The sequence below is a fragment of the Fusarium falciforme genome, chromosome 5 (assembly GCF_026873545.1).
Source record: "Fusarium falciforme chromosome 5, complete sequence".
NCBI classification, from domain to species: Eukaryota; Fungi; Ascomycota; class Sordariomycetes; order Hypocreales; family Nectriaceae; genus Fusarium; species Fusarium falciforme.
Window position 1 is genome coordinate 3,566,444 of NC_070548.1, and position 22,604 is coordinate 3,589,047.

A 22,604-nucleotide genomic window follows, 5' to 3' on the forward strand; every position below is an offset into this window, starting at 1 on the left:
CTATTTAGCTACAGTGCCCTCCTTAGTAAAGCTGGTATCTGCCCCGGCCGATCACGGGCGGGATAAAACGCCGCTTAGACATGACGACGACTGCTCTCAATCAATGCTACCACCTCCCAAGTCGCATCTACGACGGAGCGAATCCCCATCTCGTCCACCCCTGGTACAGCCTGTCATCATGACCCGCCCTCCCACGTGGGGCCGTGCCTGGGCCTCGACTCTCAGGCTCTGGCTGTCACGGTGTCGAATGATTGGACAGAGATGAATTTCGTGGGGGAAATCTCAAAGATGCCGAGGGTCTCATGGTCTGAAGCTGGGCGGTGGATATAGCCTCAGTACTACAACCTCGTGCCAAGGACGATATCGACCATGGAGTCCAAGGCGGTCATGATAGTGGTCAATTCTGCGTGATAACCCTGGAGATTAGGCGCGTTTGTAAGCCCTTGTGTTACACATTAAATAACGATAGCACACATGAATTGCCGGCGTAGATCCATCCTTTGATCCGCCGCTGCAGATCATCCGTACCCATGATGCTATCCCCGACATTTACCTGATGCTTCCTCCCTCGCTCCTTCCGGTGATGCCCTCCAAATGGCTTCGTCGTCCTCCGTCTCAGGCCGCTCAGCCTCCAGGATGAGAAGATTCCCCGACGCTGACCCCGAGGACGCCGCGTTCCCGTCGAGTCAGTCCGCGTCGCCGGTTTTTGCCTTGCGAGGCTCGTCTTTGTATTTTTCTAGAGTCATGTCGCAACCGGTGAGGAGATGGGTTCTTGTCATTCTGACCTTTCTCCTCCTCTCTTGGACCTCATATGTAGCCCTGGTACGTGTAACCTTCTCCTTGCCAGATCTTGCTAATGAGTTCATCTAGTTCACCTCACATCTTGATCATGTTATCCCCGGCCGGACCTCCTCCGAAACCCTCTCGCGTGCCGACCTCGATGGCCTCATAGTACCTCCCCAGAGCACAAAGCCCAGCTCCTCACGGCGGCTACGCATTTTCATGCCCGCGGACTCGCCTCACATTAACCTCTGCAAGACCATCATGTCTGCCGTCGCTCTGGGGTACCCCATGCCCACTCTGCTAAACTGGGGACGCGAGTACAACCGGCCTTCCTGGCACTTTGCCGGTAGTCACATCGCCAAGCTTGAGAGTCTTTTGGGCGGTATTGAAGCCCTTCTCGAAGATGGCGCGAGCGTGGATGACGTCGCTGTCCTCGTCGACGCCTACGACATGTGGTTTCAGCTCCCGCCTTCTGTGCTCCTCGAGCGCTACCACCAGCTTAACCGCGAAGCTGATGCTCGCGTGCGTAAAGAATGGGCAGCTTTTGCAGACTTTCCCATCCCGCCTCCTCGTCAGGACATCATTGTCACTACAGCAAAGGACTGCTTCCCTGATAGCTACTCGGGCTCCGATCCGCGGTACGAGCATTGGCCTGAGTCACCAATGCCCAAGGACATGTACGGTGAGGGCACAGATTTGATACCGTGGTCGTTTGATCCTGCAAGAAAGTACAAAAAGGTGCGTCCGAGATGTGTCAACAGCGGTCTCATCATGGGATCCATGGGCGCATTGAGAGATGCCCTCCGCCGGTGCAAGGAGAAGATTGACCGTATCGCCATGAACGGCCGTCAGCTCTGGAGTGACCAAGCGCTCATAGGAGAGGTTATTGGAGACCAAGAGATATGGCGCGAGTGGGTGAGGCATCTCGCTTCCTCATGGAACGGCTCCATCGCCCACAACAAAGCATCCCTCGACGCCGTCGTTCGAAGCATCGCTGACGCTGCCTTGCTCGGCCAACGCTTCGAGTTTGGTATCGGCCTCGATTACAACTTCACCACGGCCCCGCCCACCTGCTCCGCCGAAGAGGACGGCTACTTTGTCAATCTCTCCGACGCCGCCAATGTCACCTCCGAGTCCGAAAGGGCTGGGGTCCCCGGTCCCCCGCGCATCAACGGCCCACCCCCAGAGCTACGCCGCAGCCCCGACAAGATCCTCTCCGGGACAAACTGGGGCTCGGTGCCGCTATACACCGACCTCTTCTTCGGCGTTACCCCCGTGGGCATCCACCACAACGCCTACGTCAACGGACTCAAAGGTCTACGACTCCGTGCCTGGTGGGGCAAGACGTGGTACTACCCGCAACTACGAGACCTTATCGTCCAGCGCCTGAAGCCCGACACAGACGAGTCAGAGCGGCCGCTGGCAGAGGTTGAGGGCGGAATTGTGTATCTGGCTGATGGGCAACACAAGACAGCGAGGGTGTTCAGCCCCCGCAATCCTTCGGGGGAGAGGTTTGTCCCCATCGCGTGGGACGGCGTGTGTCAGAGCAAGGCCAGCGGGAAGATGTGGTATGACGAGCTGTTTGGAGACGAAAAGGGTCCTCTACATGTTTGAGATAGCATTAACCAACAGGAATTATTAATGTATAATCATGACAACCATTCTTTGCAATACCCCAGATGAGATCCTCATGACCTCCTTGAGTGACACGAACGACACCACATAAAACAGTACAACATCAAACAACGACATGTAATCAAGAAAACATCCGATAATCATCGGCGTCTACAGGATCAATTAACCTCGATGGACCATCTCTCGGCGAAACACTAACATAAAGCCTCCTCCGCCATCGCGCATGAGCCGCTAAAGCTGGGGAAATCTAAAATTAGGTCCGGAGACCATTGTTTAAAGGGTCGGGCCTTTTTTGGCGATCAGACGTCACATTCGCTAGAATTGCCAAGAAAGAGCTGTTGTCTGTTCGGAGTCGACATTACTGCATTATCTAGAGTCATTACAGACTAAAGGAAAAGATCCCGATGTTGCCAATGAGGGTATAGAATCACAATCGCCGTCCCAATAAAACACCATAAATCACAAAGGATCGTTGCCCGTAACGTCTCTAAGTTGCCTCCTCAGAAATCCTCACAATCTCGCAGAGGCTCCTCACAAAGATCATGTCAACCTCTTGTGGTTCAACATCCACCAACCTGTCCTCTCCACTACCCTCCTCAGCCATCATCTTGGCTGTTGCAACCAGGCGCGAGATACACCGCAGCAAACCGGACTCGATGTTCCGCGTGGCATTATCCTGCGCCGTAGTCGAGGGAACCTCATCCTTGCCAAAGCCCATGGCCGTGAGCGGCGTGCTAAACTTCTTTGCAAAGCGCCCAACATTGGGTGTCAGATGCGTCTGTGGCGTACTCAGCCCGAGTAGTGTAGCCGCCTTCTTGGGGATGTCTTCGCTCTGGGGTTTCGAGTAGGACGTCGACGCGCGTTGCGAGGCGGGCTGGTTTCGAGGAACGCGCGACACGTAGTTGTAGGCGACAATGTGGGCATACAGGGCGTCGCATATGTAATCCGAGCATCCGCCAAAGACGTGTCTCAGCGATGCCCAGGGAGCCGGAGACGCCACAGCGTCTTGGTGAGCGCCATCTTCGTACATGTGTAACCGGTGGCGCCTGGTGCCGATCGACTCGCGGCCATGCGAGACAACCTTTTTCCAAATAGACCTCCGGGGTCCCGGGGCTGCCGGGTCGACCGGGGATTCGTTCCAGATGTCTGTTGAAGGGTGCCGTACCTTTTTGGAGTATGTCCGGATCGTCTCGATAGTGAGACTAGACGAGAGGAGCATCGTCTCTGGGAAGCAGGCGATCGACACTCTTAGCGTCTCGATAATATCTGGCGGCAATGGAACGGCCTTTGCTAGATCGTCCACTGGTATTTGGGGTAGGCAAGGTGGGTTTGAGCCATCCAGCCACGACTCGACTGTAGGTAGTGGAGATGGGGGTGGCGTTTCTTGGATGTAAATAGTGTCTGGTCGAGACAGTGCCGGAGGGTAGTCGGGGGTGTAATCGTCCATATAGCTGTCTTCCTCAATCTCCAGTTCAATGGAGCCAAAGTCTGACTTGAGAAGGATGGTGTTGTCAGTCTCGTCGCGGAAACGCTGGGTAAAGTATGGTGACTGTTGTTGTCGGTGACTCTCGGTGCTTATCCGCGAATCGAAGCAGGGCGTCTTGGGTCTATAAGTGGTATCCAGGGGGGTTGTGGCTTGTGACAAGGAGGCTCTCCTGGGGGGTATCATTGGGACTTCCATGGACTTGATGGAAATCTGGCGTCGGTGCCAGGATTTCGGACTGTCGCCACTAGGGCTAGTCTGGTGTAGTTGCTGTCTTGGTGGTTGGTCGATATCTTTCATCATAACTGTTATGTCAAATGTCGTCTCTGTGCTTGGGGGTGTTGGTGGTCGTGGAGATAGGGCAACTGATTGATCCTCAACGGTAGGCTCTTCATGCACCTCAATCTCGTCTTCGTCATCGTCGTCGTCCGAATCAATATCAATCCAGCTGTACTCATGCGCTCGGTCCAGTGAGAGTAGATCCTTGGGTGATGGAGCGCTTCCACTGGCTGATGTAAGGGATGTAGCCGCTGTAACGATAGACTGCTCGCGTAGTCGAATTGAAGGAACCTCCATGCCTCCAGAAGACTCAGAGGCAGGCAGAGACTCAACATCTGAACCAGTCTCCTCGGAGCCATAGCCACGTTGTTCGATAAAGGACACCATCGATTGTCGTTCTTCGATCGAGCCGAGATTTTGTATTCGTACTGATCCGGACTGATATGGGGATGTAAGAATTCGGCCTGGGCAGGGTGCCTTGCTGTCTTGTTTCTCCTGGTAAAAGATGGCCATTGATGGTGAACCGGCAGTCATGTTCTTGGCTGCGAAAACTGCACTCGACATCTCCAGGTCTCTGGCCAACATCTCCGGGAAGCAGCCGTCCATATTGTCGTCGGCACCCTCGTCAGGCACAGGGCTGGGAGTATTAGAGCGTGAATTGGGCAAGGCAAGCGGTAGTAGGCCGGTCATTCTCGAGACGGATCGTCGTTTCGCAGAGGCGGGTGATGAGGTTGCCCGGCGCGAGTGATCGTGGGACAGAGCTGCGTCTTGTCTGTATAAGTAGACGGCGACTGGAATCTTGGAATCGAGCACAGACATGGAGGCTGATTCAACTCAACGGTGGTCAAAGACACAACTCTGGCATGGACTCTTGAACCTCACACTCGGGGGTAAAAGAGTTGCCAAAGGACACGGCGAGTTATATGACTGAACCGGGTCTGGAACTCAACGACCGGCGCGGAGCGACGGCAGCAGGAAGGGTGGATCTATGAGTGGGCACAGAGCTAGAGGGCAAGATAACTGAAGGACAGGACAGGAACAGACAGGGCTCAAGGGAGGAAGAATGGATGCTTATGTCGCTCAGCCATGTAAATCTCCAGGGCCGCTCAAGTCAAATGAGAGAGGATGGGGCCGCACTGGGCAGAGAACGGGGCAGGGTCTGTCGCACATGGCAGAGCCGGGACAAGAGAAGACGTGATACGGAGGGAGACGAGAGCAAATAATGTAACTAACGGCGCGCCCTGACCTGCCTGACAAGAGGAATGAGGTGAGAAGTCGAGTGGCGCTGCCGGGGAGGAGATGGTTGCACCGCGAAAAAGCAAAACAATGATGGGCTCTCCTCTCGCTCTCCAAAAGCAAAACAGGTCCCGGGCCCCGGGCCAACAAGGATCACAGCTCCAGCGGGCCTCGACTTTTCTCGATTGGAAGGTTTGGAAGCTGCCGATCCCTGAGTTGAGAGCAGCAAGACGAAAAAGAAAGGCAAGGGAGGCAGACCCCAAAGGGGGATGTCCAAGGGAGATCATCTTCTCCATCGAAGCACAGCGATACTTCCATGTCCGGGTTTCTGACGTATGAAGGCTGCTGTGCCAGATATCTCCGGCCGGCTCCACCGAGCAATCAAGCTCCGGCTTTCACAAGGAACTCAAGCAGGCAAATGCCGCGAACGTACAGATGGTACAGGTGCAGCAGAGTGTGTACCGCTGGAGCCGTGTTGGTGACCCGTCCAGCACTGGGAACTGTCATACCCGTGCCAAGCTGCCTGCGTCTGCGTCTGCATCTCGCAGTCCACCGCCCACAAGGGCGGGAACCTGGAACCTTGAGCGTGTGTGTGCATGCGTAAGGGCATTGTGGACAGAATGAATTCCATTCCGCACCCAGACAAGCGCTCCATAGCCCAAATCCGTCAACTAGCCCCGAAATCGACACGGGCCGCACAAGTTGGATATGCGCGAGGTTTAATGAGGGAGCCCTTAGAAAGACAGGAGACGAGCCACCCGCCGTTTCGCGTCACTGAAATTGAGAGGCGTCCTGCCTGGTGCAGCCTCTGGGGTGATATGGTTCGAGCACACAATCACTGTCTGTGAAACCTCGTTCGGCCACTTACGACCGTGACGCTCTGGTACCTTGGTAAGCACTCAAGTGTCCCGTCTGCAGCTTCTAGGCCAGATGCGATCACGAGCCGCGTCTTCGTCCCGTGGGCATCGAGGCTGCCATGGTGCCGTGGCTGAAACGAGAGACTGGCATGCGAGTTGAACTCTCGTCGTCATCGGGGTCAGGTCTCGGTCTTGGACTGCCAGCAGAAGCAGGACACTCTAGAGCCCTGCAAGCAACCGAGACAGCAGCAGGTAGCGTCCGAAAAGCCATTAGGTGCGTACAGCATAAGCAGGGAGACCACGAGGATCAGAGCGCAGACGGATGTCCTCATCGCCAGGCGCGGTGACGGATGCAGAGAGGTCAAGCGTTTCCGGGTCGTCGACGAGGACAACAGCCCCGGCATGCACAGCACCCCACGGACGGTCATCTATTTCGCAAACACACCGATGCCACATGGCTCCCTGAGCGTCCGCATGGCAGCCATTGCAGGTACCGTACCCGTACCGTCTGGGGCGGAGAGTAGACTAAAGAGCCGCGAGAGACGATGTCACTTTCTTGCCGTGCCGACGCCAGATACACTTTCGATGCACTGCACGCGGCAGGGCGGCCGATGACCTCTTGTCCTCGATCCGCCACGTCTTTGTACACGATTCTATCACAACTCGCCTGCTCCTGTTAACATCTGTCAGAAATTTTCGAACAGATGGAGCTGACGGATCCACGGATGGAGCCTTGGAATACGGGAAAAGCTATCCAGGACCCTATCAAGCTTGATCCTCAGGCGGGAGAAGCAAGGCGAGGGCAGCGGGGAATGTGATAAATGACGAAGACCTCAGCGCTGAGAGGAAAAAGGAATATGCCCCCAGGAGGAATACCGCAAGACATGCTTAACTTGAAGCCGCCTAGGGGCGTGGAGCAAGGGGTAAGCAGCTGGAGGGAACATGGATGAGGGGATGACGAAGGAAAAGCAATGAAGCAAACGGCCTGTGGGTAATGAGATCCATAGAGGCCCTGGAGGGAGGTTAGAGGTTGATGAGAGAGTCCCCTGAAGCTTCAGGGCATTCCGCAAGGGCAACCACTATAATTTGGGGGACCAACACTGAACATCACGCCGTCCTCTCGTGCCCTCGACCTGGGAAATGGCATTTCAGCTCCCTGCACAAACGCCCCAGGCATCAAATGTCCTGAAAATCCCAACCAAGGGAGCGACAGGCCGCTATGAGGCGCGACAGGGTTCGTTCTGCAGGGCAGTGCCGGGGCACAACGGGCGACCGGGGAGCTCGACCGGAGCTTGGGGATATTCAGGTCACTCAGTTCGCACTGTATCGTCAAACCAGCAAGTTAATGATAGCATAATGTCAAGGAATGATATCTGCTGAGTATACAAGTCTGTTGCAATAATGATATAGCTCTGTTGAGGGTCTATCATTATGTTCTAATTCTATTCTAATTAAGATCTATTATTGTGTAGTATTATGTTGATTCTTATCGTTAAGCCAGGAAGTTGACCCAGCAGTGTGAGGCGAGCCTTATGCCACACTGTCCTGCAACCCCCCCTTCACAGTAGGTACTGTAAAGGCTTCCAATTGGCACTGGGCGGCTTGGAATTCAATGGGCGATAAATGGCGCAAATGGCAACAGCCACACACGGTGAATCACCCGCCTCAAACACTGGGCTGCTCAGCCGCAGCGGCAAACATGGAAATTCGGTGTCGACAGGGCGCTAGCCTAGCGGCTGCCACACCGCCCGCGGCTGGGATTGGCGCTGCTCCACCAACCTGCCAAAAAAGAAAGCTCTTGCCAAATTCTTCCCAGGCTAGCGACACGAGCAACCAGGTTCATCCTTTTAGCGAAGCAAACAACAGAAAAAAGTCTTCTTCTTTAATATCCCCAAGCTCCATTCTCACCTTCGCGAAGACGACGAGAAACATTACCCCTGGCCACCGTGTGCCATTCCGCCATTCCAGCCCTATAGAGTCCCTGTAGGCTTCAGCACGCAAGAGCGCGGCCGTTGAGAAGGAGGTCCAGCAGTGGCGTCTGATTGGCTCGACACTAACCCAGCCCACTTGCGAGTTGTAAGTGTTGGATATTTCACGTCGACAAGGCTTCTGCAGCAACTGGCCACCTAGTCGTGTTTGCTTGTTTTGGCGTTCTGGGCAGTCTCCGCAACGGTTTTCTAGAGTCTTGGAACCAATCGCTCAGGCCCTTGAATCCCAGCTTCTCGGACGTCTTTGACACACGTGCAACTCTGACCAACCAAGCATTCCTCGACTGAGGCATCATCAAGCCCCTTCGACAACAGAGCTCAGCGGTGAGCCTGGCTTGTGCTTGAACGCAGCTTCTTCACGACATAGGCAATCAGGCAAGTACTGTTGCTGATCAATCATCTCGAGGCATCTGGCTTGGTCACCTACGATACCACCCACCACAAGCCCAAAAACGAAACTCCCGAAGAATGCTGTCACAGGAGTTCATCTCGGCCATCTGCGGCCCTCCCCTCGCCGCAAACACTGCCGTCTCCAAGGATGTCGGCATCTACTCTCACTCCCTCACCCCGTCTCACACCATCAAGGCGTCTTTCAAGAAGAGCTCCACTCCTGTCAACGGCTTAGCCGTCAGCCAGACTCACATCTTTGCCGCCCAGGACCAAAAGGCACACGTTCATGTCTACTCCCGCGTGCGTGGCAACCAAGAGGCCCTCGTGCCCTTCCCGGACAGGATCCGCAGCCTGGCCCTCGCTGGCCAAGTGTTGGTCCTAGGCTCCGCAGAAGGAAGGCTGTTTTTGTGGGAGGTCAGTACTGTCTCAATCCCGTCCACCCCAACTTTGTCCCTCCCGTCTCCGCGTGTATGACATGTACACAGACGTGACGCAAGCCATTGGTTTGAATGTGAATACTGACAAGTGACAGACGTGCACGGGCCGACAAGTGTCGACGCCGCCTTGCCATGTTCAGGCTGTTTCCTGCCTGGCTGTGACGCCCTATCACATCTTGTCCGGATCTGAAGACTCCAACATCAACGTCTGGTCATTGTCACGCCTGCTTGAGCTCAATGCCCAAGGGGAGCACGAACCTGACCTGACACTGTCCAACCACCGGGGTGCCATCACCAGCTTAACCGTCGGCCCCAGCACCAACCCGGAAACCAGCATATGCGTGTCTGCCAGCAAGGACAAGACATGCATCATTTGGAACTATCAGACCGGTCAGCTTCTCCGGACGTTGCTCTTCCCCGCCTTTCCCCTCTGCGCCCGTCTCGATCCGAGTGCCAGGGCTCTTTTCGTTTCTTCTGAGGATGGCGCCGTCTCCCTGATCGAGCTGTATGGTGGCGAGAAGCCGGTGCTTGGCTCCCGCAGCACGGAGCTGCCGTCCATTGTCGTGCAGGTCAGCGCCCCGCTGGCTGTCTCAGATCCAGAAGCCGGCCAGCCATCGTGCCTCGCTGTAACATATGACGGCACTTCGATCCTGTCTGGGCACACCAGCGGCAAGATCTTGCGGTGGAGTCTGGCTGAGAACTCCCACCCGACCGAAGTCGCGAGCCTCAATGCCTCAGTGACCAACCTTTGTTTCGTCCCTCCCTTGTCGGCGGAGCAACCGACCAAGGCCTTGACCATTGTCAAGCCAAACCAGAACCTCAAGCAATATGCCTTTACAGGGCAATTGACTACCGATCTCGGAGATGGGACACGACTCAGTCAGATGCTAGCCACCAATGGATTCTCGTCTGAATCCCTGGAGACGGCAATCTCAACCGTGTCTACACCATCCAACGGGAAACAAGACGACGAGCTTGCCAAGCAAGAGGAACAGTTCCGGGCCATCATGAACACTTGCAAGGTCCTCAATGGCCCGGTCAGTTAGAGAATGAGCAGGTGCAGGCCCGGCCTGAGTGCCGTGTCTGGATGTCCTATTTCGTGCCCAATCCAAGTGCTTAATACAAGCTCTATTGCAGCCCAAGATGCCGTTTCTGGGTGATTGATGTCGCTTCCCGTTCGCTTTTTCAGCCTCAACGGGCTCGAGCGCATCTCATGCAGCACGTTGCATATGAGATCCGACATGTATGGCGCACGGCCTACGACCACCCACGTCCCTCGGCTTCGGTCCTCCCCTGACATACGGCAACATGTCCAAGCGCACGGCAGGACGCGCACTGCAGCTGTGGTTCATGGAAAGAGAGCATGGCGTCAATTCTCGACCGTTTGTTCGGTCTCAGAAACACTTGCATGCATGCATGAGGCGATGTCATGCTTGCTCAGGCCAGCCGGCCTGGGGTTGCATCTCACCGGTTCGGAGTAACGTGCATCTCATCGAAAAGCTGGTGCATCGAAGCGACTGCAACCCAATCTCGATGCAAGGGATCCAAGGGCACATGGGAGCGGAGCATCTCGAGCATGGCGCGAGTTTAGTTCCAGGCCAACTTCTGTCATATGCAAGGGGTTCCGATACGACTAGGGGTTCTTGGTGTGTAACCTTGGCCACTAGCCAACCACCAAAATGTTGTCATTTATCGTATTCACGAGCATCATGGTTATGGACTTGACCGAATTTGTGAAAAGCTGCAGTGGTTTTGAGGGTTGCGTATGCAGACTCCCGATGCAACCAGCAACCCGATGCTCAACGAGGCCATCCATATCGATCACATCTAGGTACTTGGATATTCTTGGAAATTGAATCATATCTTGACCAGATTGAACCCCTTGCATGTGAATCTCTTGCATTCCGCCAATAGAAACGAGAGGTTATGAGTCCGAGACAATATATGATTCATGCTGTGATCGCCTCTTCTTATCCCATATGTGTATGCCCTGAATCCTTGATGTCTGTAGCGTAGGGTAAGATAAATAGAACACTGCTGCAAGGGAGGACTCGTGGAATGCCATGATCGAAAGCACCATATCCTCGTGGCCATCTGCATGCAAGTGATGTCGAATGTGAATGTCTTGAGGGAGACAGAGAGGCACCAAGATCAAGAAAAAAAAAAAGGCATCCTGTAGGTTGGGAACGAGACCTTTGCCGGGCTATAGAGACGCAACTTAGAGTAAATAAATAAATAAATACAAAATAAATAAAATGTACTCTGAAGTCTATATATGATTTTAGATTTATAATCATAAGCCTTTTATGCTATGATTCTGTGGATTAAAAAGGTAGAATATTTACAAAGTGTACCATTTTTTTTCTTAGACCACTGGAGAGGTTTTCTAGAGGGGCGAGTTGCAGCTGGAGGCGTTGACTTTGATGCAGTCGAGATTCCTTGAGATGCGTTGCCCGAGACAAACGGTTAGGCACATGGAGGCTCCCTACATACGTAGTCATTGTCTTTGGGATGCAACGGTCGGCCGACCGTGAAAATGCGAACTCGCCAGTTTCTCGGCTCTCAAGCACGGAGAAGAGCCCCCTTGGTGTATTCCCTTCTCTATGTTTGGGGTATTTTTTTACATTTTCCCTTCTTCCTATCATGGATCTGTGTCTGTTCCTGCTCGAGCACTTACTCAAAATGTCGAATTGCCTTCTCACTGTTGGCCACATACCTGCCCAGGTAGGAATATGCGTGAGGTCCCGATGTTACTCTTTAACTGCTTCTGCTTACAACTTGTACCACCCAAACGCTGTGCCAAGCAGAGCTGCGCACTTCCAAACGGTAGTAATTCTTCCTCCAGTTCTTGCTATGCTTGGATAAACAACTGGAGCAAAGACGCCCGCGGCCTTGACAAAAGGGCGAATTGCAGTCCAGACATTTCTGATGATGCAACAAAAAGCCGAGTTTTGATGCCAATGGAAACCCCGAGATCTTCGCCGGATGGGCTACCGAAGAGTAGCATCACCGACACACTGTGTTCTTACACCCCATGAGGCCGAGATGTACAGTGCGGATAGATGCCCCCGGAATTGCCGGCCGGAGCGGCAAATTTCTCCGCCCCGACTAACACCGAACTCGCATCGCCAAATGTCTTGCATCATCGGACACTCCCAAGCCAGTCGCGAATCTCTTCCCCAGCCGTTCCTCGCAACCCACAACCATCCCCGATAATGTCTGTTGTTGCAACTCTCAAGGGCGACATGCCGCAGCAAGTACGATCACTCGTGAGTCGCCCCTGATCCTCCGTTTCTCTCCCTTGGACCTGTTGCCTCGGTGCAAAAATTCAAGCGGGCAGATATCTTTGATATGTCGCTTCTCAAAGGCTTCAATGGATTTTGAGATTGCTGACGATGGAGTTTCTGCAGTACCGCCAATTATTACGGCAAGGCGAACAATTCGCCGCGTACAACTTCCGCGAGTATGCGAAGCGACGGACGAGGGATGCGTTCCGAGAGCACAAGGACGAGCAGGATCCGCGAAAGGTGCAGGAGCTGGTTCAACATGGTTTGAAGGAGCTTCAGGGCATGAAAGTGAGGATACACAACCTTTGTTGGGTCGGGGAGTGGGAGCTGACGGTCGAGCAGAGGCAAACAGTCATTAGCCAGTTCTACCAGCTGGATCGGTTAGTCGTCGAGGGTGGGATCTCGGTAAGTACTGGCTGTCGAGCGAGCAGCGAGGAAAATACTAATGTCTGGACCAGGGCAAGCAGACGGGCAAGCATGGAGGGATCGTGAGGCAGAAGGAGCAGGGGTATGTCACAGCGCCGATATTGATGATCTCTGAGCAATACTGACAACTGCATAGTTACGACTGAACGGACCGAAACATGACGATATCTTCCATCCAACTCAAATAAAAAACCAAGAGACGAATCGAGTGTACAGTAGGACTTTGGGGAGCTATGTATATGTATCGGATACCACACAAGGGGTTTGAGGGCGACGGCGGACCGTGAGGGCTGCGCCGAACCTGAATAAGGAGGGTGCATCACGGTTGGGGACATTAACGTTAGACGGCGAATCTCAATTCTTCCTGGCTTGGCTTCTCTACTATTTGAAGATCTATTGCTGTGCTTTGCTGGTACCGGCTTCGGCTGGCTGTGGTTGGGGGCCATTTTCATCCCCAGTTTCAGTGTATCCTTAAGAGTGACGGGACGACGACTACAACGTAGGACATTACCATCCAACTCCCCAGAATTTCCCATCAAAATTCTCTCTACAACTGCCATTGTTCACCTGTGAAGTTTTTCGTCCATGCCATTCACGTTGCGCAGCCCAGCTCAAAAAGTTCTGTGTGTTATGTCAGCCGGCTATCGCCACATTTAATTGGCCAGTTGGCATCAACCATTGGAATCTCCATCGCGACTCGCGACAAGCTTCTCAGCCTCGTACAATACAGACCCAGAAGCAGTTTATTCTCACCAGCGCGACGCCACCCAATCACGGAAAACCGTCCCAACTTGCCTGCATTAACGTCATTGCACGAGCCGTTGCGCTCTTTCGTCCGCCGCGATGGCTCCGGGAGTATGTCGCCTCTTAACTGCTGCCTGCCGCAACCCTCGACTGACGTGATAGACGCGACGCGCCAACCGTTCTGGATACGCCGAACACGATGACTTCGAAGGTGCGATATCGCCGATCGCCAGATACAATACAAACTAACTCGTCAAAGGTCTCCCCGTGCGACAATGGCGTCACGAGTGGGTGAACGTGGTGCCGCCTCCGCAACAGGAACAGCCTCAGAAGAACGACATTTGGTCCATCGAGCTCATCCACGGCATGCCCAAAGACTCGAACCTGCTCCCACCGCATAGCCAGGAACTTCTCGCAGCCGCGCGATCCGGTAGACTCTATAAGCGACCTGCGCCGGCCGAGGAGGAAGAGGCTGATGCTGAGGCGGTTCCCGAGAAGCTGGAGAAGAAGGAGGAGGACACAAGTGTTAAGGGCTTTAGCATCAAGGTCTGGAAGCAGATGCCTCGCAACATCGACACCCCTTCTACTTCCCACCTCGCGAAGCGACGCAAGAATACCGTGACGATTGCGAGCCGGACGGTCGAGGATAAGGTTCAGGGCCCGACGGTCACGAGAGCGACAGTGAGGAGGATTGATGCCGCTGGAAACCCATACACGGAAGAGGTCACGCTGGCAGATGGACAGCAGGTTCAGGGCGAAATCATCTCGACGAGGATCGAAGCTGCGCCCGGGCCCGGTCTTGAGATGGCTGCCGCGACGCCACAGTCATCGAGACGAAGACCTCCTCCTCCCAAGAGAAAGGCCAAGGCTGGTCCTGGCAGAGGAAAGAAGAAGATCAAGAACCCTGTTCCGGAGGCTGGTGCGTCTGCGCCTGCGGCACCTGCTGGCGCAGCAAATGGAGCTGCTCCGGCCGGGCCCGTCAAGCCTGAGCACGCTGCGGAAGCCGTAAGTCACCGCACCATGGGTATTTGCTCTCGATTGCTAACTGTATATAGGCTATTAAGCAAGAGCGCGAAGACTCGGCGAACCAGGATAGCCCCATGCCCGACGCCGACGATGATGATGATGACGATGACGAGGATGGCGAAGAGGGAGAAGAGGGAGAGGAGGGCGAAGGAACACCAGCGGCCGAAAGTCAACCGAGTGGCGATAACACCAAGGCGCAAGATCATGAAATGACAGATGCGGCCCCAGCTCCCGCTCCCGCTCCCACTTCTGCTCCCGCTGTGGTTCCGCCTCCAGCTCAAGCTCCGACTGCAGCTCCGGAGGCTGCGGTCACGGCTCCAGCTGCAGCTCCAGTCCCGGATCCAGCACCTGTCCCGACCCCTGACACGGCCGCTCTTCCAACCGAACAAGCCGATGTCGAGATGAAAGACGATACCTCATCACAGCTTCCTCAACCAAGCCCTCTCAACCTTGCTCCTCCTCCGTTGAACCTCACCCCTGGAGGCTCAAGACTTGAGGGCAGTCCGCTAAAGAACGTCATCCTTCCCTCGCCTACTGTAGAAAAGAGCGAGGAGAAGTCACTTGCGGCAGTATTGGACACTCCTATTGAGGCAGACAAGGCACCAGTGCCTGCAACAGAGGAAGAAAAGCTGGTGAAGGCCGCTATCGACGCTCCTTTTGAGGCAGGCAATGTTCCAGAGGTTCCTCCAGTACCCGTTGTACCCGTGGCACCTGTGGTATCTGAGACAACAGACTCAACTGTGGCCGAGCCGCCATCGACAGTCGTTGGAGATGCCCCTGAGGCTGCAATTGAGCGCGATGTACCGACTTTGGAGCCAAGTGCCAGCGACGCACTGTTACCGCCCCCACCTGAGCAGGTCGGCAATATTGCGACCACACCGAGTGCCGGTGAACCAAGTACCTCGGCCCCTGGAAGCGATATCAGACCAACGGCAGAGAGTCAGTCTGGCGAGGAGGCTACGACAGTCCCCGAGAGACCACCCTTTGAGCAGATGGATACAGGTCTGACTGAGGATACTATCAAGCCTGAAGACTCGGCCTCTTTCATCGGAGCACCCTCTGAAGTAGCCGATGTCCCAGTGACTGATGCCCTAGTAGCTGCTCCTCAAATTGAAGAGCCTCCCCCTGAGCCGCCGGCAGAGACGACTATCCAGGAGACTAGCGTTGAGGAAGTCAAGCCTACATCACCTCCTCAGCCCGAACCTCAGCCCGAGACCCAACCCGAGATCAAGGAGGAGGAGCCAGCTCCCATTGAGGAACCTGACTTGCTTGGTGACTTGATGGGCGAGCTTGACCGCCAGTCCGAACAGAAGCCGAGCGAAGTGCCAGTCCCGGCACCAGAGCCCGTTGCTGAAGTTGTCGCCGAGCCAGCCGCGGAACCAGCTCCTGAACCTGCACCTGAGCCCGTACCTGAATCCGCACCTGAGTCCGCGCCGGAATCTGCGCCGGAATCCGCACCGGAACCAGCCCCGGAACCAGCCCCTGAGTCGGCCTTGATACCATCCGAACCACCAGCAGGACCTGCGGAAGAACCTATGGTTACAGATGAACCTATGATTACAGAAGAACCTGCGGCCACGGAAGAGGTGAAGCCCGAGGAGCCTGTGCTTGAAGCTGCTGCAGTCGAAGCACCAGCGGCAGAGGTACCCACCGCCTCCGAGCCCATGCAGACCGATGAACCAAAGTTAGAGGAGGCCTAGAATGCAACCTTGACAGACATGGGTATGGAATTATTCGATTTTTTCTCCTAGACCTAAAGGCGATGGATGCGATCGGCTTAGAAGTGTGAAGAGAAGAATCTTGGTTGGTACTCTTTTTGGGCCGCACATGAACGGAACTGGGCTTGTACAGTATTATTGCTACAGGAGTTGATAATGGGTAGTTTCTATGAATTAACGGACGACAAGCGTAACCAGACCATTGTGCACATTGTTTCTTAATGACGGTGACGCTATGGTGCTTCAGCAACTCGGTTCCGTGGGACAGATGCCGTGCTTGCCTCCCTCATGGCTGTGCTACTCCCACGACTTGTCCCTGAACTGGTGCTTCTCTTCTTTGTCTTTTCCGTCTCGGGTAATGCATAGCGGCCATGCACACGAATGCCTCTAGCATGGGCGTTGCTCAAACCCAACAGGGCAGCGCTTATCAGCAATAGTCCAACAAGCACAATAGACCCAGCTTGGGTCATGTTTCCTCCCAGCGCGGCAGTGAGGTACACCAGCAGCTTGGCTATCGCCTCGAAATACCCGTCGATGTGCGACTGAGCACGCAGCCAGGCATGTGTCACGAGAGCCTGAAGGTCTGCATCTGGACCTCGAAGACGTACGGCATGGCCTCCGCCGAGATCGACGATGTACTCGGTGACGCGGTGGTCGTGAGGAGTATGACCTGGTGATTTTGTGCGGTGTTTGATGGCCCAGACGTTGAGGATTCGTGAGGTTATGAGCGTCAAGAGGATGGCGAGACCCCACCAGTCCTCAAAGAGGATCATGAATGTGAGGGAAGACACTGTGAGAAGGGGACTGACGAGGTAGAGGAGATGGCTGAGCCAGTCGGCATCGGGGAGGGCGTCCCAGTCATCATTGTCTTCGTTCTCATCCTCTTCATCTCCAACCTTCCGTTTCTTGAACAGCTTTTTGAAGGCTTTTGCTGCTCTCCAGGGCATGTCTAGCCCAACATCCAACGTCACAATACCTTCTGGACTCTGGCTGCAAAGAGCCACAAGATAGCTTGCCGTTATACTATTCTTGACTGCATAACGCACGCCGTTGAAAGCCTCGACGGGTAGGGCGACTAGACCAATAGGGGCTTCTCGCTCAAAGTCGTCGCAAGCTTGTTGGTAATGCAGACCTGGAGCGAGCACAAGGGCGTCGACCCATGAGGCACCGCCCACGAGAGCTGTTCGGCGAGATATGGTGCGGAGGTCTGCGAGGGCGAGGAGACCGCTGGCGGAGAGGACGATACCGGGGAGAGGGGTTGTGGTCCAGGATGGGATGAGGGATCGAGGCTGGTTGTGTAAGTGGGAGTTTTGACGCTGGTTTGAGACTTGCCTCCATTGCTTTTCTGTAGCGACCGACTGTGTAGCTCAGAGGAGTGGAAGGACTGCAGAAATGTGAGAGTATATTGGGTCTTTAGCAGACTCTATTCGTTCAAGTCTATAGACTAACCCAGGTTTCGAAGGATATCGAGATGGAATACTGGGAAACACTACCAGCTGAGGTTCATGAACACACAGGCAAGAACTCAAGAGCTACGAAAGGTCTTTCTAAGAGGTCCATGTTGCACTTTAGTATTTATGGATGATGTGCTCAGTTGAAGGTTGAGACATGAAGTTGTGCTTAGTGGCACGCGATCTATCTAGGAGCCCCGTGGAGGTGTCTCATGACATATGTCTTGTGTAGGACAAAGGATATTGACACTCTGGAACTATTGGATGAAAATTTAAAGATTCACGTTGATGATAGGAATAAACCTGCCGGTAGATGAAACATTTTTGGGTTTTGCGTTTAATTCTATGAGAAGCACACGACAGACGTTATGCCCTTGACTCGTGGTCGTGGCTGGTATCAACGAGGTGGATAGAATATTTCATATATGCTACACCGCCCAATTCACTTGATCTGTGTTTCTAGATTTACTAGCTATTCAATCAATTCATTCAATCTAATTCATTCATGTTTCTCAAACCATTTAAACCTGGGGCAACTATGTCCTCCTTCACAAGAGCTGAGTTGATGGTCGGCAGCCACCAAGTTGATTACCCTACACCACAATCTCGATGACTAAGCATTGCGCAACGAACAGGTTGCCGTCATGATGCATCAAGCCAGCTATCGAAGCTCCAAAGCGTCAAGTGAAGCCGCACAACGCCCCTTCACAACACCATCATGCGGCTATCACTACAGCCACTGCTCCTCCTGGGGCTCTCGTCCCTCGGCGCCGCCGTGTTCCAGGATGAGGTCGGCCACATCGATTTCCACCACGCGCTCGTCGGCGTCCCCCAGGTCGAGACCACCTTCTTCCACCGGCCGAGAAAGCAGGACAAGGCGAGCCTGCTCTACACACTCAGCGACGTCGGCGTCATCGGCGCCGTGAATCCCAGTAACGGCGCGCTCGTCTGGCGCCAGCAGATCTCGGATGACATCTCCAATGGCGGCGGCTTCTTGCGCGCTGCTGAGGGGGAGCACTGGGTTGCTGCTGCACATGGCGCGCGCGTCCAGGCTTGGGATGCTTTGACGGGCCGCAATGTCTGGCACAACGAATTCAAGGGCGAGGTCAAGGATCTGGAGATTCTGGAGTTGACTGAGAGCTCGAGGAAGGATGTCTTGGTTCTGTTTGAGGAGAACGGCTCGACGGTTCTGCGACGTATACACGGCACCCTCGGCCAGGTTGTCTGGGAGTTCCGCGAGGTGGCCAAGAACATCCCTCTGCAGGTTTCCACCGACATCTCAAAGATCTACGTCGTCAGCCTCCACGGATCCCCCTCGTCCTACAGCCTCAAGGTCACTGCTCTCGATACCGTGTCTGGAACGCGCCTAGACGACCTGTCGATTGGAACCAAGGGTGATGTCCACGGACCCAAGGACGTCATGTTTGTTGGCGCCAACTCGGCGGCGCCCATCCTCGCGTGGACTGATGCCGGCCTGTCCAAGCTCAAGGTCAACGTCCTGGGCAGCAAGACGACCCAGGAGCTCAAGCTCCCCGCCGAGGCCGTCTCTGTCACAATCCATGCCCCGCATCTTGTTCAGTCGCAGCCGCACTTCCTCGTCCACACTCGAACCAAGACGGGCAACAAGGCTGATGTTTATCACACCAACTTGAAGAGCAACCAGGTCTCCAAGGCTTACGAGCTGCCTCACCTGTCTGGCCTCGGCGCCATCTCGACCAGCTCTGAGGGAGCCAACGTTTACTTTGCTCGTATCACTGACGATGAGACTCTGATTGTGTCTTCTGAGTCGCATGCTGTTCTTGCCCGATGGCCCACCAAGCCTGCTGGCGATATTGAGGCCGTCCACGCCGTTGCTGAGGTTCTCAAGAAGCCCGGCGGTGAAGGATTCGCTGTCAGAGCTGCCGCCCTTACCAAGTCGGAGGATTGGGTCCTTGTGCGCAATGGCGAGATCGCCTGGAAGCGCCCTGAAGGCCTCAGCGCTGCCGTTGCTGCCGTGTGGGCCGATGTTCCTGGCAGCGAGAACCTCGCCAAGGTCCTTGAGCAGGAGGCTCACACCAACCCCATTGAGGCCTACATTCACCGCGTCACCCGCCACATTGACGACCTTCAATACCTCCCCGACTACCTGGCTTCTCTCCCTGAGCGCTTCATCACTAGTATTTTCGGTGGTGAGCCCGTTAGTAAGAAGGAGGGTCTTCACCGGGATACATTTGGCTTCAACAAGCTCATCGTCCTCGCGACTCGACGTGGCCGCATGTATGGACTCAGCACTGAGCACAACGGCCAGATTGTCTGGTCTAAATCTGTCCTTCCTCAGCTCCCTGGCGAGACTCTGGACGTCAAGGGCATCTATGCCAAGGATGAGGGCATTGTCACTCTTCGTGGAGCCAAGGGCGAATACGTTGCTATCAAGAGCGACACTGGCGATGTTGTCGAGGTGATGCCCCCTGGATCGCTGCCTCCTGTGTCCAGCACCGTCGTTGTCGACAGCGCATCTGGCAAGTGGCTGCTCCCCATTGGCGTCAACGGTGAGGCCGGACCTATTCCTGCTGGCTGGACTCCTGATCAGACCATCGTCATCCGAGGCGAGGGAGATGTCCTCAAGGGCGTTAAGTTTGTCGAGGAGAACAACAAGGTTTCTGAGGAGGAAGTTTGGCAACTTCAGCTCTTCCCTGGACAGACCATTGTTGATATTGCCAAGCCTTCGACCCACGATCCCGTGGCTTCTATTGGCCGTGTCCTGGCGGACCGTCGCGTCAGCTACAAGTACCTCAACCCCAACACGATCGTGGTGGCTGCCGCCAATAAGGCTGAGTCCACCCTGTCAGTTCAGCTGGTTGATACCGTTTCGGGCCAGGTTCTGGCCTCTTCATCGTATACCGGCGTCGACTCGACTAAGCCCATCTCTTGCACCATGGCTGAGAACTGGTATGCATGCACCTTCTTCGGGCAGTATACTCTCGAAGATGGCACCAAGCGATCCATCAAGGGATACCAGATCGTTGTATCTGATCTCTATGAGTCATCCTCGCCTAACGACCGTGGTCCTCTTGGCGATGCTGTTAACTTTTCATCGCTTAAGCCTGTGGACACGCCGAGTGGACCTCCTCTGCCTTGGGTTGAGGAGCAGGCTTATGTTCTCTCTCAGCCGCTCGACTCTCTTGCTGTGACGCAGACTCGACAGGGTATTGCCAACCGTCAGGTTCTGGGTTACCTTCCTGAGTCTCACGGCATCGTCGGTCTGTCTCGTCAGATCCTCGATCCCCGACGACCCGTCGGCCGAGACTCGACCCCAGCTGAGAAGGAGGCTGAGGGTCTCATCAAGTACACGCCAGGCATCGAGATCGACCCCAAGTCGGTGGTCTCGCATCAGCGAAACGTGCTGGGCGTCAAGGGCATCGTTGCATCGCCAGCCATCGTGGAGAGCACGAGTCTGGTGGTGGCTTATGGGTTGGACGTGTTTGGCACTCGGGTTGCGCCGAGTGGAGTGTTTGATATTCTTGGAAACGGCTTCAACAAGGCGACACTGGTGACAACCGTGGTGGCGCTACTGGGCGGCGTTTTGTTTCTGTCGCCCATGGTAAGTGACTCTACTCTTTTGACTTGCCGCGACATCCGCTTGTGTAGACGATGGCTTGCTGACGCTAGATTCTGCAGGTACGGAGAAAGCAAATCAACCGGAGATGGGAGGGACTGTAGAGAAAGAAGGAGATGGATTGATGTCAGACAGACGGGAGCTAATCACTAGACTCGGCCGATGCGGAACCAATGAGGGTGGCACATTGGCCTGTGGGATGTACATGGAAACGAGTTTTTGCTTTTAGGTTCAACTGATTTAACGGCATGCCCTGAAGCTATTGGATGGTTTCACTCGTGATTTCCCCGTGCTTGGCTTTTGGAGTCAGCCTCACGATGCTACGGTTCCAATGGAGAATGGGTGTTGAGGACCCTTAAGGGCTTTTCTCCCATGAGCAGCCACGTCTTCAGAGGGTGTCTCGGCCAGAGCGGGTGACGAGGCGGTGGTCCTCCGTCGATGGACGGAACAAAGACGGGCTTGGCGGCACGGCGGTGTGGGGCTGCAGGCCGTGTAGAACGGGAGGGAGGCTGTACTGTTCTGCCTGGGTAGGCAGGTATAGCAGGCAAGGCAGACGGACATGTTACTGTTACTTGCTGAGGATGAAATGGCTGACGACTGGCTGGGTGTCACAGCATAGACCGGACTGCTACCTCGTATTGCTCTGCAGACTGCAAGCCTTCCCGTAGGTTGATCGGACAATGACTGACAGACATTTCATGCCATCGGCACTCATGCACCGATCACACGGTTTCTACGAAAGACGATAGGTTCCTCCTCTTTTCGGGCCTGTCAGCGGGCACATACGCACACAAAATGCACCCCATCTTTCACTACACACCCTATAATAGCCTAGCCTAGCCGAGTCTTTTGGCACTCGAATAAGATGATGCCATCGTGCAGGTTTGCTACTGTACTCCAGTCGGGCGATGACCCGTGAGGGCTTGACGATGCCCGTATTCTTGCTTCTTCTTTTTCAGCTCGTGTCTAACTTGTTTCCAAGGCTTGAATGGAAATTGAACAATCACGAGATGGTCGCAGCCCAACAAGGCAAAGACACCAACAAACACTCCAATCAAACGTTTACAACGTTAAACTTCACCATCTTCCAATGAACCTCTGCTAAGAAAGCCCAATAGGCAAGAGGAAAACCAGTACATAAGCACAGCCAGCATAAAGTTACTCCGATCCAAGTTCTGGAAAACTCGGACCCTCGGGGGAGGGGCGTTGTCAACACGAGCGGGGGGCTTGCAGCTTTGACGAATAAGCGATGAGGTGGTTGAGTGAGGG

General features: G+C 54.7%; 7 protein-coding genes across 7 annotated transcripts; 5 read left to right on the plus strand and 2 right to left on the minus strand.

The window, feature by feature from the left end:
• Positions 1 to 585: 585 nt before the first annotated feature.
• Positions 586 to 2,397, plus strand: NCS54_00733500 (Hypothetical protein; the record flags this gene model as incomplete). The annotated part of the gene is made up of 2 exons (XM_053152766.1): positions 586 to 822; positions 871 to 2,397. The coding sequence occupies exons 1-2, from the start codon at positions 595 to 597 to the stop codon at positions 2,395 to 2,397; spliced, it is 1,755 nt and encodes a 584-aa protein (XP_053008741.1). The 5' UTR covers positions 586 to 594.
• Positions 2,398 to 2,905: 508 nt separating this feature from the next.
• NCS54_00733600 (Hypothetical protein) lies at positions 2,906 to 4,999 on the minus strand (the record flags this gene model as incomplete). Its single annotated transcript, XM_053152767.1, has 1 exon — positions 2,906 to 4,999. The coding sequence occupies one exon, from the start codon at positions 4,997 to 4,999 to the stop codon at positions 2,906 to 2,908; it is 2,094 nt and encodes a 697-aa protein (XP_053008742.1).
• A 3,730-nt stretch (positions 5,000 to 8,729) lies between these two features.
• Positions 8,730 to 10,134, plus strand: NCS54_00733700 (Hypothetical protein; the record flags this gene model as incomplete). The annotated part of the gene is made up of 2 exons (XM_053152768.1): positions 8,730 to 9,065; positions 9,184 to 10,134. The coding sequence occupies 2 exons, from the start codon at positions 8,730 to 8,732 to the stop codon at positions 10,132 to 10,134; spliced, it is 1,287 nt and encodes a 428-aa protein (XP_053008743.1).
• A 2,103-nt stretch (positions 10,135 to 12,237) lies between these two features.
• NCS54_00733800 (Complex1-LYR-dom domain-containing protein) lies at positions 12,238 to 12,947 on the plus strand (the record flags this gene model as incomplete). The annotated part of the gene is made up of 5 exons (XM_053152769.1): positions 12,238 to 12,357; positions 12,499 to 12,663; positions 12,718 to 12,780; positions 12,834 to 12,883; positions 12,938 to 12,947. The coding sequence occupies exons 1-5, from the start codon at positions 12,304 to 12,306 to the stop codon at positions 12,945 to 12,947; spliced, it is 342 nt and encodes a 113-aa protein (XP_053008744.1). The 5' UTR covers positions 12,238 to 12,303.
• Positions 12,948 to 13,644: 697 nt separating this feature from the next.
• Positions 13,645 to 16,271, plus strand: NCS54_00733900 (Hypothetical protein; the record flags this gene model as incomplete). Its single annotated transcript, XM_053152770.1, has 4 exons — positions 13,645 to 13,656; positions 13,708 to 13,756; positions 13,805 to 14,550; positions 14,601 to 16,271. The coding sequence occupies 4 exons, from the start codon at positions 13,645 to 13,647 to the stop codon at positions 16,269 to 16,271; spliced, it is 2,478 nt and encodes an 825-aa protein (XP_053008745.1).
• Positions 16,272 to 16,522: 251 nt separating this feature from the next.
• NCS54_00734000 (Hypothetical protein) lies at positions 16,523 to 17,849 on the minus strand (the record flags this gene model as incomplete). Its single annotated transcript, XM_053152771.1, has 2 exons — positions 16,523 to 17,578; positions 17,805 to 17,849. 2 exons carry the CDS (start codon positions 17,847 to 17,849, stop codon positions 16,523 to 16,525), a joined length of 1,101 nt encoding a protein of 366 aa, XP_053008746.1.
• Positions 17,850 to 18,458: 609 nt separating this feature from the next.
• NCS54_00734100 (ER membrane protein complex subunit 1) lies at positions 18,459 to 21,439 on the plus strand (the record flags this gene model as incomplete). The annotated part of the gene is made up of 2 exons (XM_053152772.1): positions 18,459 to 21,320; positions 21,398 to 21,439. The coding sequence occupies 2 exons, from the start codon at positions 18,459 to 18,461 to the stop codon at positions 21,437 to 21,439; spliced, it is 2,904 nt and encodes a 967-aa protein (XP_053008747.1).
• Positions 21,440 to 22,604: the final 1,165 nt, after the last annotated feature.